Genomic DNA, 19,522 nt, shown 5'->3' on the forward strand with positions numbered 1-19,522 from the left:
CAATAGTGTCCACTGTATTTAAACAACGATTTGTGTCGCTTACGATACAGATGAACTATTTAAAACTGGCTTTATTATGAAAAAGAGCAACTGACTTCGACCAGTCAACAAAAGGGGTTCCATCACGTACCGAAAGAAATGCAACAAATCTAATCTTTTAAAAAGTGTTTATTATGAAAACATGCCTAGCCTTTTCTATTGAATTAACCGCGAAGCACCGTTACTCGGTAACAAACAAAGGCTAGGAATTCAATATCCGTCTCACTTTACAAAAATAAAAATTTCTGTCCGAAATGATTGCCTCATACCATAAAAAACCAGTCACCGAGTCATAGCGCAGTATGATGCTAAACCGGATCGGACCAGTTCCAGGCAGTTCCCAGCATAGCGTCCATTGTTCGCTCCATGCCTGTCACTCTGTTGGCATGTCTGCCTGGTGATACACCGAGGTCGGGAAAGCCCTTTCCTGACGTCACAAGCATCCCGGCAATTCGATTGGTCTAAATCTCTGTCATTGCAACAACCGGGGTCCCCGTTGCCAATCAGCTGATTGGGGTATTATACAACTCACAGCTGATCCGGCCAAGAAATAGCATTTTCCACCACACGGGAGAAGAGATCTACACGCTGAAAATTTCCACGCTGCTCGTACGGCCATAGGCCCCTCAGATTTGAGTAGAAATCTTCATCACAAAGATACGAGAGCAGAGGAAAAAAAAACAACAACAAAGATGGAGGCTTTCCAGAGAATAGCGGAGAAGGTGAAGTTGTTGATGTCCAAGAAGTGGGGATGGGTTGTGACCATCGCTACGTTCTGGATCTTCTCGGCAGCTTTCGGCACAATGTATTCCTTCGGCATCTTGCTGGTCGAGTTGCAGGAGGAATTCGACAGTGGAGCATCTGAAACAGGTGGGTCTTTTGTTCTATTTTTGATCAGTTTCTATTAAAATGTCTTGCATTATAATGTACAAATTAAAAATCTATTCTGTATGTTTTGTCTTAAATGTGTGCACAACTGTTTTATTGCTCGTCCGTGTTCAAATTTTAACATTGGCTTTGAAGTTTGTTTTTTAGACGATTTACCGTTTACATATAAAGAAAGATAAGAGAAGGAAAGCACAGATGGAATTTGAAATAAGACATTGACGAAATAATATACTCGATCAAAGATGTTTCTAGCCTTCCCTGTCTATTTCATGGAAACAGTCCCGAAATCTGACGGCATTGAGTGTTCCGAGAAACATTTCAATCACATATTCTGCCTATTGTTCCTCGACATTTAGCGTTTGTTTTTTTGCCAAACTCGAAATGTAATAGAAAAACCTTCCCAACGCTGTTTTTCTTCCTCCATGATTATATGAACTCTGTAATGTTCTTCATAAGACTATGGGGGGAAACAAGACACGAATCGCTATTCAATTGGGCAATTCAATTGGGGGTTATTTAACGATTTTATTACAGTCAAAGCATGATTATAATTAGGTCTTAAAAATAGAAATAATAACGGTGAAAATGTATTACAGCTCCAAAACAGCCGTATAGTCGTATAGACATTGAAGGCTCAGCTCATAAAAGTAATTCTCAACAAGTTACAACACAATCATTTCGAATAGGAAATGCAGGTAGCTTTAGTAAGCAAGCCACAAAAAAATACGGGCACTAAACGGAAGTATGCACAGTTAATATGAATTATATTATTCAATAATTACAGAACATTTCTACATCATTTCCCGACTGGACTGACTTATCCAATGGACTGTCTATTTTTAGTCAAAGCAAATCGGCGGCGATTAAGAAATACTAACCAGCAGTATTGATTAACCCGTAAATTTATAAGAAAATATCAATTTTGACCGATAACTAATCGTTTCACACGAAAAATACCACAGGAAATTCTGAGATAAAGCACACCACTTTATCTTTACTTGCAATTTGCTATACGGTTTTATTTAGCCAGGAAGTTCTAATTTTGACAACTGGCCACTTTCGATTTCGCAATGCTAAACTGGATGATGCAAGCCAAACTGAGCAGCACATGACTGACTGGTATAACGGTAAACAACTACACGAGCACACAAAGCATGTTTATTGAGGGCTGACTGAATGAATATAATGGGCAGGGTATAATTCCCGTCTGCGGTTTGTGCGGTCGAGTCTCGTGACTGCGGATCCAATATCACACCATGCCGTGGGATCGATCGCCAGCCCGGGGCTCCCCTGGCATGGGTCAGCTGATGGTCATAGCTTGGCCCAATATGGTCCGTTCGGTGTTCCTTTAACACTCCTGTCGGTTCGGTACCGGTGCTGGCGTCCATTGTTTGTTTAAGACTTGGCATTGTATGATAATGCAGAAATTATTCTGATACGAACAACACAATCGGAAAACACAAAGTACAGGGTTGGAAGTTTTCGAGAAAACAAACATAGCGGAAAAGTTGCTGAGCACAAAATTCATATCTGTGTCAGAAATGTTTCCGTCTGAAATGAAATTTTATGAACATTTTTGACGATGATCCACACATAATAGTTTCTAACTGTAGTCGAAAGCAAGCTCGGAGATGAACGTGGACAAATCCTTGACAAAACAGGGGTACATTTTGTTAGTAGTTGACACTAAAAGTAATAATTTTCACCGGGGATTGTGTACTTGCCATAATATTACAGGAAGATAGGATAAATAAAACGTTTATTGAGGAATGTATTAATTTTGTTAACCGTGACTTTGAATCAAATTGAGTTTTCTTTTTATAACCCAAGTTTTTTTCTCCCCATTCAACCCGCTTGAGCGGCTTCATTAGCCGCTTCTGAAGCCGCTTCATTAGCCGCTTCTGAAGCCGCTTTCTAGAAGCCGCTTCCTAGAAGCCGCTTCTAGGATTCACATTTCTCGTTCCATTGTCTATTGCCTCTCGCACGGTTAATCTTTAAACGAAGTAAATATCAAGAAATAAACCACAAGGGTAACCGACTGATCAAAATACTGCCAGAAGCAAATACTTAAAGACACTGGACACTATTGGTAATTGTCAAAGACTAGCCTTCACAGTTGGTGTATCTCAACATATGCATAAGATAACAAACCTGTGAAAATTTGAGCTCAATCAGTCGTCGAAGTTGCGAGATAATAATGAAAGAAGAAAAAACACCCTTGTCACACAAAGTTGTGTGCTTTCAGATGCTTGATTTCGAGACCTTAAATTCTAAATCTGAGGTCTCGAAATCAAATTCGTGGAAAATTACTTCTTTCTCGAAAACTACATCACTTCAGAGGGAGCCGTTGCTCACAATGTTTTATCTATCAACCTAGGTTTTATGCTAATAATTATTTTGAGTAATTACCAATATTAGTGTCCAATGCCTTTAAAACACAGAAATCGTATGATTGTGAAACAAACATTGTATATGCCATAAACAATTGAAGTTGAACGAGTGGGTGTTAAGACAATTCGCCAACCTTTACTCGATGTCATTAGGTTACCCATTCTTCAAAAACCATACTTTTCATTTTGACCAAGAATAGCGTTTGGCTGCTATCTTTATTAATTTATAGCTGTACAAGCCTCTCTGTCTGAGTGCCAAGTCTATAAAAACAGATATTATCATGTTTATTTGTACTCATGTTGTTTACATACAAACATAAATGTGTAGTAAATAAACATAAAAACCGCAAGATGAACTCACATTTGGGGCAATAATTATTGCAAACGCATGTTTCAGCACAAGAAACATGGTAAAACATACCCTTATATAATTTTGCAATTTGATTGGTGAATTATCATGAATTATTCATGAGATATTAAGTTTCAAGTCCCGGGGTTTGTTTATACATGCTGTTGATAAACATTAATGTTTAGTAAACAAACATAAAAACCGCAAGATGAACTCGCATTTAGGGCAGTAATTACTGCAAACGCATGTTTCAACACGTGAAGCATATACCCTTATGTCATTTTGCATTCTGATTGGCGAATGATCATGAATTATTCATGAGATATTTAGTTGCACGCCCCTGGTTTGTTTATACTAATTTGCATACAAAGGGCCCGTCAACTCGTGATTAATCCCTGGATAAGCCTTGCTCAGTGTGTACTGCACACAAGTCAATGCCTGCTTGTTCCAATTACCAACAATGGTTTTTGTTCGGTGGGCAGAGGTTTATGTGGGTTGTTTTTAAGTAGTATCAAAATAATATTTAGACAAGCTATCGCTGTGAAAATGGGTCACTTTCATTGTCTGTCTAAATTGAAAACGAATCTAATCAACACTTGAACTGTGCTTGATACAACACAGAAATCGAGTCTAAACAACATTTTGGAGTCTAAAGTGAACATCTGAGGTGAACAATCGAATTGGCATTGAAATGTTCAGAATAGAATATTGTGATAATTTCAACTCTGAATTAAATGATGGTGCAATGGTTTAATCATAGGATAGAGCAAGGTCTTTGCTCTATGGTTTTATAAACTCGAAAAAATGTTATAATTGGATGGATTGTGAGGTTGATCGTTGACAAATTCTAGGATAATTCAAAAACAAAACAAACACACATTGTTAATATGCACGATGTAAACAAATATTGTGACACAAAATTAATTCAAATTTAGCAATAACTCAATTATTCAATAGGCCGCTGACTAAGTATGAGACGATGTCCAAATATAGTGTTAGGGCTTACACCAGATGGACCCTAGATTGTGAAACCGCAGAAAGATTATCCCCGTTGAATCATCAACCTTGTAAAGAAAAGGTTGAACGGATTCAATCGAGTTAAAAGACATATTATTGAATAGACAAAAAAGACATACAGCCGAATTATTCATTTATCATAAATTGATTAGGGAGTCAGCGGTCGTGGCAGTCTTGTTAATATGAGTTACTTCGGATTGCGGCGTAGTTCCGCGTATTTTGAACTTTTTCGATGTTCTATAAAAACAAAAATCTTGATAAGTTGTCAGAATACGAGTAGGTACTATTCTATAAGCCTCTTCCAGCTGCTTGAATAGCATTGGTTATTATTTGATTGTGGTTGTGACTTAATTAATTATATTGATTTATTTTATTGTTTTGTAGCATGGATCGGTTCTATCGCCATCGGTCTGCACACACTCGGCACGTTCGTCTCTAGCGCCCTCGTTCGACGGTTCGACAACCGACCAGTCGCCATTGTCGGCATCTTCCTTTGCTTCAGCAGCGTCATCATTACGTCACTCATGCCGGTCCTGGAGGCCCTGTACTTCACTTTCGGTGTGGTGTATGGGATCGGGATCAACTTCGTTGTCATCTCATCCATCAATTTGATACTCCGTTACTTCCCAACCAAGAACTGCTCAAGAGCGACCGGTCTTGCCCTAACAGGCACCACAATAGGTGAGAAATCCTTTTCGATAAATGTATATTCTTTATTCTTCCATATTATCTCAAATTTATCTTTGTTTCAATTTCTTACACGCAAACGTACAGACTTGTCATTGTTGTATTCATATTTCATCCATAGGTCAAGGGTCATACCCATCCCATCATCACTCGTATCACAGTCAAACACAAGAAATAATTTTAGAAATTATTATTATGACGAACGTTTTCATGAAACCGTTGTTTCACTCAAAGTTTTGTTTAAGGACAAATAAAAACCGGGGTCTTCTGATAAAAATAATGGTTTAACAAAGTGTAGTATTCTTCTTGTGGTGTTCTGTCAAAATGCACAGTATTTGTTACCTGTACGAGTCGTTATGATTCTTGGTTTAGATTCATCCAAACTGAAAGATAACAGCGTAAATCTCAAATGAAACTTGTATACTTGGGATTTACAACCGTCGCACCACTGTTTTGTTTTCACAGAATTACCACAAACTCGTGAAAGGTTAAATTACTAAATAATTACCGCTAAACTGATAGTTTTAGACAACAGTATCATCGCTAAACTTACAGATTTAGACAACAGTATGAACTCAACATGTACGAAAAGACGCAAACTGTCGATATTGGGTTCCATTTTTAACAAAGGTGGATGTATTTCAGGTGGTAAACACAGCCCGGAGAATTTTACGATATACTCTGACAAACTCCGGGTCAGAGTTGACCCGGATCCATGGTTCCCTTGGACCTTACTCATATCTGGGACAGTATAACCCGGACTCTGTGTCAAAATGACACAGAAATGGATCATACCGCACCGACGCAGATTCTGAGTTAAAGTCCCAACCAATTTTCCGGAACAGCCTGACCTGAAAATCGTCAGGAGGGGGCTCTTAGAATCCGGGTAAATTCTGACCAGGATTTGTGCGGAGTACGGGCGGCAATCACGCATGGGTCACAAGACGGTCACAGAGTTTGGGCCTGAAGAACGGGTTATTTGATAAGTGTTTTGAGGGAGGGTTATCAATAGTTTTGTTCCTACTTCATAAAATCTTAAACGGGTAAAGGTAGCATCATACAATCTATCTGTATCATCGGTCAAGTTTGGTGCATTTTCTGTGATCAAAGTTTCATCAAAATCGAACTATATTCTCTTTTATCAAATTTAAGTAGGAACCCTTGTGTTCGTTCTAAATCGAACTATATTCTCCTTTATCAAATTTAAGTAGGAACCCTTGTGTTCGTTCTAATTAGTGCCACCATCGTGGTAGTCGATGACTTGATAAGTGCAAACCTGTCGCATGGATATTAAATAGTTATTAGCATAAGGGGTCAAACATGAGGAGAATCGTGACGTGACGAGATAATAAAAAGACAATTGAGGGTCTCTATTTATGGTTATGATTAAGTGTACTTTATCTTGAATTTAATCACCCGCAATAGACGTAAGCCTGCTCTTGTTTACTTTGAGTTCTCGGCTGTGTTTGAACAGATGCACCCAATGTTTGAGTTAAGATGAACAGATTGCTTATCACCCAAATACCAGCGCCATGTTAGTCGAAAACAACTTGGTTGGGAAACTTAAAAAAAAGACAAAGAGATAGTGATTTGGGGTTATTAAGTTCAGAATTATCCTAAAAGTGCTCACAAGCAGGGTGTTCCAAAACAACAAACTTACACAACTTAATATTTTACAACCTTTTTGCCCAATGTGGGACCACGGGACGCATCAGGTGACAGCAGACGTAAAATTTAATTCCAAATTCTGCTTACGTAATTCTGAGCATGCGCACATTTCTGAGAGCGATGGTGTTATCTTGCTTTGGCTGCCATCGTTGGTGAAATTAATGAAACGTGCACGCGTGGAAGGCTATTATTAGCTGAGAGTCATGTACAGCGCGTACACGCGTGCACTTTTCAAATTGTTTGTCATCAAAGATGGCGGCCAATGACGTCATTATGAATCCATTGGTTTAGTTTGCTGCCACCTAACGTGTCCTCTAAAGTCTCACATTGCTTAAAATTGTTACATTTCTCCTGTTTAATGTTAATATTATTATCAGGATGATTTTTTGATCTCGGCTTTGAAAGGTTTAGTGCAAATTTCGGAAACAACTTTGTGGTGTGATTATTGTTTAAGGAAAATGTTCATTGGTTCACCCTGTGTAAAGAGCTGTAGAACAACAACTGTTAATGAAAAAGGAAAGGGATCAAATATTTTCTCTATATGGATTAAGCGTATCGGTTTAGGTTTTAATGTGTCATTTAAACGTTAACTTTACTAAACTACTACTTTTAAACCATGGATAAAGCTTTCATCTATATGTTATCGTTAAACACAAGTTGAATAAGTTAATAGCTTTAAGACTCGTTTTGTATTATTGGGTTTATAACATTAACATCTGAGAATAAACAAGCAATTTGGTTTTAATCTGTTCCTATCGCAATTATTTTCGTTCCTTTTCCTTTGGCGGTTTTCTGGACGGAGAAATCCTCGTGTGAAATCAAACCTGATGCGCGTTTTCGCGGTCGTGGCCAACAACTGTTTCGGTTGAATTGGCCATTGGTTTTACCATGGAGATAGTAACCCTACCTTCATTGTTTTACTGACCAATGATCGAAACATTTATTGGTTGCAGCCACCAAACCATACCCCAAGGCGAAGCTTGACTCTTGCGGCTCTATAAACACATGGATTTCTCCGCACCACCATAAAACTGGTTAAGTCTACCATGGGAATTTGGTAAAAAAAACTTCTTAAGACCACTTAATAACATTTTTCCTCTTTTTTATTATTCAATTTCTGTATACCTGCTAGAGTCCCAAAGCTTCTGGAAAGCTTTGGTTACTCCAGCATAGATCAAGTGCTGATAGTGAACCCATCACACAAACGGTAAGACATGCAGGTCATCAGAAAAGAAGGACTGCTATCAAGAACCTCCCTCCGGCTACGACTTTGGTTTCAGAACTTGACGTTTCGTCCACGATTGATACGAGATATTCAAGAGGAACATGCCACTTCAGCAGGAGCCCTTCTAAAGAGAGTCTGTCTTCATACTAATCAGGCAAGAGACGACAGGGAGCCTGACCTCGGCATTGACTTTCTTCATTGGTGGCCACTGACCACATGGACGGTATTCACATGAACTCGACTCGACCAGATTCCGAGCGACTTCGACTTGAACGTCTCCACGCCCGATCTTACTTCATAAAAGAGAAGCTACGCATCCCAAGACAAAAAAACAATGGTGACCCGTGTGTCACAACATCATGGGTTCATCAAAATCCATTCACCTACAATCCATTTTCCATCCTGACTGATATCAGATGTTTAATCAAGACAGGGGGACGCTCATGAATCCCGTTTGTTTAAAAGAGAAGTATTGTTGGTATGTATTATGAGTGTAGTATGTATTTATTTATGTCCACAAACTAACCCCTCTGTTTCTTGTTTTAGCGTGTAGCCGTGTTCATGGCTAGCGTATCAAAAGAAAACGTTGATACCCTGACTACATTATCACGGTCATGCAGCGTGGCGGGTGCGTACTCGCACTCAAAGGGTGTACCCAACTCGGGGACGTCCAAACATCATTGCCTCGAGACTTACTCTTTTTTCCTCTTTTTCCCCTCCTCTTTTCATTTGTCTCTTCAAGGAATGCTTATTATGAATCAAGTTGTGCACCATCTCATTATCTCGTGGGGTTGGCGCAACATGCTTCGCGTCGTTGGTGGCATTCTCCTCTTTGTGTCCGTACCGTGTGTCACAACCTTCGTCCAGCCGTCCTCTAAGAACCTCATCCAGGCCGACTCAGTGGCCCCTCTCGAAGATGAAGACGAGCTGGACGAGGAGAAAGCCAAGCTTAGGGAGGCTACCTCGGAGATCACCGATGAAGAGAAACTAAGACTGAAGGAGAAGGAGGCAAGTGAAGATAAGGAAGTTGTGAAGGAGGGAAGATGCAGTCGGTTCAGGAACGTTGCGTACCCGGAACTTTGGTTTCTGTCCTTCGGAATCACCGGATGCTGCATGACCATGACGTTTTACTACGTCAGTATGGTAAGTTAAATTCACAAAAACGCTTTTGAATGTTGAATACAAATCAATGTGTGCTGATCATTGAAGTACTCATCCCATACACTCCGAGAATAAATGGAGCACGCCCTCAATTTGTCGTGCACGGGGTGGGGTGGGGTACGCTGACGTGCGTCTGTGCCGACAGACAACATAAAACAAGTCAATTCAACTGTCGCTTCTCAGCTTTCACACTAGTATACTCAAGACAAGTAGGATTTCAAACTTTGCATGGTGGAAAGCTTTCTCCAGAAGACGATCAGATCATACTGATCGAAAGGTCGAGTTGAAACCAATGGTTCTTTTCATAAAACCCCAACTCATTTAGAGATAATCATTACACGGTATTACCGCAAACCTTTTCTATCACTCATGACGTTTCTCCATGTTTCTCCTCCACGCAGGTGAGCTTCATGACCACAAACGGCTTCGATAAATCAGACAGCGCCCTCTTTATGATGGTGGTGGCCATTTCAGAGGTGGTAGGCAAGGTCGTCATCTCGGCCGTAGCGGACAGCCTACCATTCCCTAAGATCTACCTCTTCGTGTTGGCCAGTATCCTCGGTGTCGTCGTGATGGTGGTGCTTCTCGTTGCCAGCTCCCTTGGGCTCATGCTTGGGCTTGCTGTCGGTAAGTCCTACAAAATAAAACCTCAACATCAAAATGCCATCGTGCCTGTAGTCTTAGCTCAAGACGTGCATGTAGTCTTAGCCTTAGACGTGCCTGTAGTGTTAGCTCCAGAAGTGCCTGAGTGTAGTCTTTGCTCGAGACGTCGCTCAGTGTGCGATTATCACGAGAGTACTCATGTCGAAACAGTTTCTGCAAATACAAGTCGAGTTAAAGAAAGAGCCTGTTAATAAGCTGGCCTCTTTGCTTAAACTTCCATTTTGAGAAACTGTCAGTAAAGACTGCCTCTTCCACATTACCATGTTGTATAAATCAGACGCCTCTAAAATAAAGTTGTGTCTATTTTTTTCTCTCTCTTCAACTGTATTACTATATTGTAGTTGCTACTACATGCGATCAAGGACGGATCACACAAGTACATATTGTTGACCGACGTTCACATTGTGGTCACCGGTAAGTCATACTAAACATTTGGATGTCAATTTGTCCACAGTAACCGGAATGATCGTCATGTCAATATTCGATACTCTGCCGTACTCAATCTGCGTGGAGGTTTTTGGGTCAGCCAAAGCTGCCGATACGTCATCCGTTGTGCTATTCATGAGTGGTGTTGGTCTCGTCATGGGATCGTTATTGGGTGAGTTACATCAACATTTTGTAATGGGTGACTTTTAAATGCAAAGGTTTTTTTCCAGGACGAACGTGGGTAATTATCTGCACACGTTCGTCACGGGGGAAAAAAACCGCCACACACCGGGGTCGACCCAGGGAAGCTAAACGAACGCACCAATTTACCTAGTAAGTCTGCTGCCACCTAGTGTCCTCAGAAGTCTCCCTATATTTTGTTATACAATGGTTACATTCTTGTCTTTAGTGAGGCGACCTGCCCCCGATTTCACGAAGCGCTGCGACGCGTCGCAAGTGCAAGTTGCGACCGGTTACACGTCGTAAGTTGCGAACTCGTCGCAGCCGCGACGTGTCTTATAGGTCTGCGCTGCGACGCATCGCAAACCCTACGATGCGTCGCTACTTGCGATGAGTTTCGTGAAATTGAGGGCTGCTGTCATATTCCAACAATACTATGACGGAAATGATACAGTTAGAAAGCAGTGGCGAATGACGAACGAATTGTAAACAACACTGCCGATTGATGATATAATTATTCATTCTCCGATCCATCTGAACATTTAAAAACACAATGTGACCCATGACAACTAAGAGCAGGCACACATTGTCCAGAGATCAGTAAAAGAACGATAATTACGCTCTATTGTAATAAGTGTAACTATCACCTTGTAAGAACGTAACTCGTGGCCGCAAAAGTATCCCTCCCTACACACGTAGTATTTCTTGCTTGATTTAAAACACAACTGATTCTCAACGAAAACCTTTGAAGAGTTTTTAATGAATCTTTTTCTTCCATTTTCTTTTCCCTGTGCAGGCATGAGTGTAGACAATACCGGAAACTATGACTCAGCCATCTATGCAAGTGTTGGAATCTACTCATTGTCTGTTTTGCTTTACCTCGCCGTACCCTTGTACCAAAGACTATTTGCCAAAGAGAGATACGTCATGGTCAGGAACAGACGAAAGGCCCTCCTGATGGTTGAGGACGGCCCGGAGCCGACCTTCGCACTCTCCCCTCTACCATCCCCGGAATATATCTTCACAGACATCGTCAGTGTTGTATAACATACGGCGAGAGCAAGTTTCTTAATGTATATTATTATAAAAAAAAGCACAGACAATGCTGCAAGATTTTCTAAATTATTTTGATATTTATATAAAAAAATTCCAAGTGAGTTTTGATGTGCGGGAGAATGGGACCATGAAATGAGCAACAATTGCGACCAAAGAAAATGCAGCGACTGTTTGGGAGAGCGAACGGAGAGAGATAGAGACTGCCTCGAGTGGTCATGTGTATAATAATAATATGATATGAGGTTTACTTCAAATGGAGTCAGTGAAATAGAGTGCAACTAGGTGGATGCATAGAGTGAAACAAAGGGTGATAGTGACGGTGTGAGAAAGTGTGTGAGAAAGTGTGTGAGACAAAGATAGTTGTTAAGCTTTGTGAAAGCTGAATAAAAAGCTGGGTGAAAACTTGCTGAGACTGTGTGAAAGCTGTGTGTAGGCTGGGTGAAAACTGGGTGAAAGCTTGGTGGAGCTCGGTGAGAGACCAATGTATGTATGTATTTAAAGTCGTGAGATTCGGGGCTTGGATAGATTAAGACAAAGAAAGAGGCAGGCGTTTCCTGTCACGTACAGACCTTTATCACGGTGCGGCCATCTTGATTTTCTTACATTCAAATCAATGTAATCAAACCGAGGTTAGAAGAAATAGTCTGGTTCCCTTTGGGGGCAATGAATATTAGCATTACGCACTGTTATTGGGTACAGGGATGATGACTAAGATGGCGGCAGCATGATAACGGTCTATACTCAAAACATTGGGATGTGAACTTATTATACGTTCTTATAAAGAAGTTTGGGTTTTGGATGGGATTTCAAAAGGTGATGTTATGTACACACAGGGAGGTTGTGGTTACACAGTTACTTCATGCGGGTATTTTGTTTCATCATCACACACCGTAAACATGTAAAAATACAATTTTAAAAATAAGGAAAACAAAATAATATCTTTTTATTTATAAGACAAATAGAGGCTGTAGGAAATACTTTAATGTGAGGTGAATATCAACTGGATTGATACAAAAAAGTACAGTATTTTAACTCGAACAAAATTTATGTTTCAAGAGTCGAACCATTTTAAAGAATAATGGTTTTGAAAATATAAATGTCGAAATTCTATAAAATAATAAATCTCTTTTATATTTCCTCACAATATTGTTATGCTGAGATTACCAAAAGAAAATCTTGCAGACGCACTCCTCAAAACGATTTGTGACCAGATTAAAAAAGGACAATTACTGGCGTTTATCTACCCAGAATATTAAGTTTATGAAGTTTGTGAAAAGTCAAAATGTTGATTTGTTGAACATAAAAATATGTAAGAAAAGAGAAAAGAAGTCTGTGGAATATCTGGTGTCATCAAAATGTAGCGTTTAAAAAAAAACTGAAAACGCAGAAATGACACAACCAGTGTTCTTGTTTGTAATCAGGTCACATCTTGTTGTGGATAAATTATATACATCGGTGTTCTTAACATTTTTGTCATCTTCTCTATCAAAGTTTAAAAAGGGATCTACAGAAAGCATTTTTTTGAAATAGTAAACAAAGTTAAGAGTGAATTTGTGATGTAGAAGTGTTGTTTGGGAAATAGTTTTGTTGAATGTTTTTTTTTGTTTTCTAAAAACACTACATTGCCATCTCAACCAACATCTTTGCCGAATTAAAGTATTAATCAGCGATTTTTTGTTATTAAGTTATTATTCGAATGGACTTTCCTTTCGAAGACGAGGGCCGAATGAATACTTAATATATTATAATACTATAATATTATAATAATATAGTATTATAATATTATAATAAATAAATGGTTTTGTATTATGATGTCATGACATGAAGCAAGAAATAGCAAAATCAAAACATCTCCAACTGTATAACAGCTGAGACCAGAGTGTTTATTTGTATTATATATTTATTTTTTTCGTTACGCACTCTGGGAAATAAATTCTTTCATGAATGAAACAAAACAAAAACAGTGAGATACTTTTCTCATTTTGCCTTTCTTGCTTCATGTCTTGTACATTGAAGTAATGATATATTGATATGTAAATAAAAGAATATATTATATTGACATTTTGAATGATTGTGTTTTGCATTCGGTTTGTTTTATTCATACTTTTTTTTCTTCAAAAATGGGAGAAGATCTAAAGTGCACTCATTGAAATACTACATCCGTCACATATTACTATTGCTTGTTTTTTGTATGATATAGGCTAATACAAAATGAATCAATCAAAGGCACTGAACACTATTGGTATGTACTCAAATTAATTGAGTCAATAACTGAAGTCACGGAGTTTTCGAGGAAGAAGTAATTTTCCACGTATTTTGATTTCGAGACATCAGAATAGATTTTGAGGTCTCGAATTCAAGCATCTGAAAGCACACAATTTGTTTGACAAGGGTGTTTTTTTCTCCCATTATGCATATATTGAGATACACCAAAGAGAAGACTGGTCTTTGACAACTACCAAAGGTGTCCAGTGTCTTTAAACACAATGATTGATTCTACTGCGCCCATACGTACGTCTATTAACCGGGGCATCGGGCGAACTTTTGACACTTCGATCGCGTTTGTACCCCATATCTACCCCGGCTAATTGGCGTTCCAAGAATAGCCACCCCTGGGCCACCCCTGCTTTGGAGTAGGGGTAAGCGGTAAAACCTCGGGCATATTCTTGAGAGGTGCAAGCCGAGACTGTGGAATATAACAGGGACCGAGGCAGGGTACAGTGTGAATGTGCGCCATTTTGTGTGGGTTATTGTGGGTAAAAAAATCCCAGTCCTCCCGAGGGTTGTATTCCACGGGGATAAGAGATACCGTGTGAAAAGGGTTTGACCTTAGATGCGTTCGATAAGCTTCCCTGGGTCGACCCCGTAGTGCTCACTCGGGTGAGCCCCTGACAAGAGCTAATCAAACGATCACACTCGCCCTCTCGTGGTGACGGCATGCACCTCAGGTCACCCCCAGTGACCCACTCCACAAGCAGGACACCGGGGCTGACCCGGGTGAGCCCCGTCAAAGCTATTCGAACGTACCAGGGCAGACCGGGGTCGACCCAGGGAAGCTAAACGAACGCACCCTATATGTGTCACAGACCTTTTCGCAAATACCCATTGCGCAAGCGCTTACTGTTGAATAAAGTGCATGCTGGTCTAACTAGCGATCAAACTTGATCGCTTGCTAGACCAGCATGCACCTCATTCCACGCCGAATGCGCACATACCGAGTATTTGCGAAAGGTCTATACCGCACCGACTCGAGCTTGCCAGCAGATTTGGTTTGACTCCCGAACTTGACACTTGACCCTTAGCACAATGCTTCGTCCTTTGGGTGGGAAGTGAACACGTAGGTCCCGCGCGTTGTAATACTGCGTGCACACGTGATAGAAACCCAATAAAGTTATTGCTAAAGAACTAAGTAGGGGTTCACCAAAAACATTGTTGACAAAGGTTGATAGTTGGCAGCAATTTGCGCCCTCTTGCATCCAACTGCTTTCCCATTATGGATTTCCATAGTTTATGACTATGACATACGTCAGGGTGTCAAGGGCCAGTCTTTTGGTCAGGATGGGGGCTGGAAGAACTTTGCCAGCATTTCTTGTGTAAAACAACACACTTAAAGCCATTGGACACTTTCAGTACAGAAAAAAATTCACAGATTTACAAATAACGTACAGGGTTTACAGAAGGTAATGGTGAAAGACTTCTGGTGAAATAGTATTTCATGAAATGCTTTACTTTTTGAGAAAACATTAAAACAATATCGATTCTCGATATCGAGAATTACGGATTTACTTTAAACACATGTCATGACACGGCGAAACGTGCGGAAACAAGGGTGGGTTTTCCCGTTATTTTCTCCCGATTCCGATGACCGATTGAGCCTAAATTTTCACAGGTTTGTTATTTTTTATAGAAGTTGTGATACACGCAGTGTGGGCCTTTGGACAATACTGTTTACCGAAAGTGTCCAATGGCTTTAATAAAAAAAAACTGTTTGAAAAAAAAAAAAATATGGGCTTGTTCTTATGACGTAGTAAGGGGCGTTTCAACTGGCCAGAATCTCCATCTTGGAAAAGGGACCCATGCTTCAAAGAAAACCCAACCATTTATATGGGAATTATTGTACCAGAAAAATCCCCAGATTCAAAGCCAGGGCAAAGATATTAAACCATTTTGTTCACCAGGAATCTGTAAAAGCCATGATTTTTTTATGCGGGTTACCAGTTTATTCGTAATGCATAGCGTATGATTTCCTATAGTTAGAGTAGCGTTGTTGGTGCAGTTGTTTAGTACAAGCATGGTATAATCATCTCTATGGTACAAGAGACTTTGCGATATTGAAAATATTTTTTTAAACTTGTGAAATGATTAAGGACTGGTCACATCTCACAACTTTTTACATACGTTTTTGTTGATTTAAACGATGGTCATTTTATTTCCAGCGTTTTTTAAAGACACTGATGGACACCTTTGGTAATTATCAAAGACCAGTCTTCTCGCTGGGTACACCTAGGCCTATGCATAAAATTAATTGAGCTCAATTGGTCGTCGAAGTTCCGAGATAATAATGTAAGAAAAAGCACCCTTGTCATACGAAGTTGTGTGCTTTCAGATGCTTGATTTCGAGACCTAAAATGTGAGGTCTCGAAATCAAATTCGTGGAAATGTACTTCTTTTCTCGAAAACTGCGTTACTTCAGAGGGAGCCGTTTCTCACAATGTTTTATACTATCAAGAGCTCTCCATAACTCGTTACCAAGGTTTTATGCTAATAATTGTTTTGAGTAATTACCAATAGGGTCCAGACGACATTTCACAGCAAAACGAGCCTCACAAACTTCCAGCAAGGAACATTGCAGTGACTCTTGTTATAACAAGGTGACTGGGACTGGTCGAAATTACCCCTTTATAACAGAAATGAGGGTTGTGTACATTATAGATGACAGCAAAACAAAGAAACACTAGCAAAAATGAGATTCGGGACTTGAAAATGTACTCTTTATATTACAGCAGGACCTCTTCTTAACATTCGAACAGTATAAATTAATATGTTTATTTCCTCTTCTGATAATTTGTCAATATATTGACCGCTGTATTGTAATCCTTCCTGCACTACAACATCATTTAAAACCCATTGTGTTTACACCGACCACTGAGGTTCTTCCTCCACTCCGACTGGTTCATCTCCCGGGGGCCACTGTAGGGGTGGCGTGTGAACGGGAAAGGGGGGCATGAAGGAGCAAGTCTGGTCATGCCAGCGATGCATAATGTCTGTACCCTCGCGATTTATTAATTTGATTCATCTACCCTTTCTTCATGAATATTCCGCGCAATGTAAAATCCAGATTGAGCCGGTACCATCGCTCTGCATTTATGTTTTGTAACGTGTAGTTCGTACCTAAATCTCAACCTCCGTGGGAAAACCCATCTCGCTTTCTGACGCAACAGGCTGTTTCCACACGATGACGGGGAAAAACAACTTCATACTTGAAGAGGTATAAACACAATAGTTCAGCGCAGTCTAAACGAACGATGTTAATGCCTAACCACCACGGCTATATTTACAATTAATGAGTGCATGGTCTTAACGATAGCGCTATCAGTTAAAGGCATGCTGGACACTTTTTTGATAATATATTGTCAAAGACGAGGGGTCGATTTAACCATAGAGCTCTATGATTTAACAAAGATAGTCCCAACTTAGGACGGCCCTATGAGTTATTAAGAACTTAAGGCTCGGCCTAAGCTAGGACGTGTAAACTCGTCCCACGTCCGAACTTGAGATGAGACTAGTCTTAACTCTTTGTACTCTCACTTGGTGTATCTCAATATATGCATACAATAAAAATCTGTGAACATTTGGACTCGATTGGTCGTCGAAGTTGCGAGAGAGTATAATGGAAGAAAAACAACCTTGTCACACTTGTTGTTTGCCTTCAGATGCCTTGAATTCGAGACCTCTCTTATTTATTTATTTCAAATATTTTAGTGAGAAATTATTTCTTTCTCAAAAACCTTCAGAGGGAGCCGTTTCTCACAATGTTTTTTAATTTTTTAATTATTTTTTTATTACTGTTATTAATGTTTTTGTTTTACTATCAACAGCTCTCAATTGCTCGTACCAGGTAAGTTTGTATGTAAACGCTTATTTATTGAGTAATGACCAATGTGTCCGGTGTCTTTCAGATGTTGTTGCCATCTGCAGCAGACCATGAGCAGACGAACGTCGCTTGATCGCAGATGGGCCCCAGGTCGCTTTTGTTGTTTTGTTCACTAAGCTCACGTGCATGTTACACGCGCCATGCGCCATGCGCCATGCGCCACCTTCCAACACAAACAAAGTGCTACACCCTTTGTATGCAAAAACGATAGCCAACCATTTAAAGGGAAAGTATACCTCTGGTCGTTTTGACTGTTTAAAGACACCGCATGGACACTATTGGTAATTGTCAAAGACCAGTCTTCTCATTTTGTGTATCTCAACATATGCATGAAATAACAAACCCGTGGAAATTTGGGCTCGATTGGGTCGAGTCGGAGTTGCGAGATATGAAAGAAAAAACACCCTTGTCACACGAAGTTGTGTGCTTTCAGTTGCTTGATTATTACGAGACCTCAAAATCGTGAAAAATTACTTCTTTCTCGAACACTACGTCACTTCAGAGGGAGCCGTTTCTCACAATGTTTTATACTGTCAACCTTTCCCCATTACTCGTTACCAAGTGAGGTTTTATGCTAACAATTAATTGTTCACTGCCTTAATTTATATACAATCCCGTGAAATTTTCGTTTTTGAGATATTACCAAAAATCAGGAGCGAAGTTTCCACACAGGGTCTTGCTCTACGGCAGGAAGATAGTCTGTAATTGGACTTACACAATCTGAGAAACGTTACGTTAGGTTACGTTACGTTAGTAACGTTTCTCAGAATCTAATGTGTTTGGGAAAAGAAAAAAAAATTCCCCGCCATAACAAAAAAAAAGTGAAATGATTCTCGAAAAATACTTTCGAAAGCTGCTGTACTTCTAATCACAGTTTTTATTGCCATACATTTTAAGAGTGATTATTAATCAAAACGTGAGCTTATAAAATAGGCCTACCCATAACAGGTGTATTTTGTTAAAATATGACTAAATAATGCTTTAACAGCTTTAAATAATACCGTTGATGATGCTGGTGCAATGTTCCAATACAATTTTGAGGTAGATACAAAAAAAATGTAAGTTAATGACGGCATTACAGACATGGAGCTACCAGCCTAAAAAAACTATCAGCACTGTGAACTTATACAGATTAAAAACATTTTCATTTCCTCAATACACTGACAGTGGTATTCTTGCACAAAATCGCCTTTAAAACCCATTGTGTTTACCGACTGGGACATCTTCCAGGGACCCGCGACTGGTCAGTATTATTTCCGTTCCAAAAGTATCTCCCCCATCCGCATTGCAATTTTATTGTTATTGGACATTAAGAAAAGAGAACAATGGTGTGTGAAATCATGATGAAACTCTGCAGGGTTGTTATGAAAGTTTTAGCAAGCACCAATCCCTCGATCCCGTGAAGTTCGTCTGCGTTTGCACCTCAGCTCCACGCTGGTCCCTATTGCTCAGTATGCTCCAGGGTTATCCTCCTCCATGGATAGAGTGAATCTATGGCATTCTACAAAAACACAGTCCATCAAGGATGTCTATATCCCCACAACAAAGGAAAGCGCCACTATTCAGTGGTTTCTGAAAGAGCAGAATTAATTCTCGTAGTTGTACACCAATCATACATC

At 39.8% G+C, this 19,522-nt stretch overlaps 1 protein-coding gene across 1 annotated transcript; it reads left to right on the forward strand.

Moving 5' to 3' along the window:
- The first annotated feature begins 569 nt into the window (after window positions 1-569).
- LOC139952281 (monocarboxylate transporter 13-like) lies at window positions 570-13,808 on the forward strand. The gene is made up of 6 exons (XM_071951362.1): window positions 570-909; window positions 5,068-5,364; window positions 9,006-9,406; window positions 9,826-10,051; window positions 10,542-10,685; window positions 11,490-13,808. Exons 1-6 carry the CDS (start codon window positions 732-734, stop codon window positions 11,738-11,740), a joined length of 1,497 nt encoding a protein of 498 aa, XP_071807463.1. The 5' UTR covers window positions 570-731; the 3' UTR covers window positions 11,741-13,808.
- Window positions 13,809-19,522: the final 5,714 nt, after the last annotated feature.

This window comes from Asterias amurensis, chromosome 20 (assembly GCF_032118995.1).
Source record: "Asterias amurensis chromosome 20, ASM3211899v1".
Lineage (NCBI taxonomy): Eukaryota > Metazoa > Echinodermata > Asteroidea > Forcipulatida > Asteriidae > Asterias > Asterias amurensis.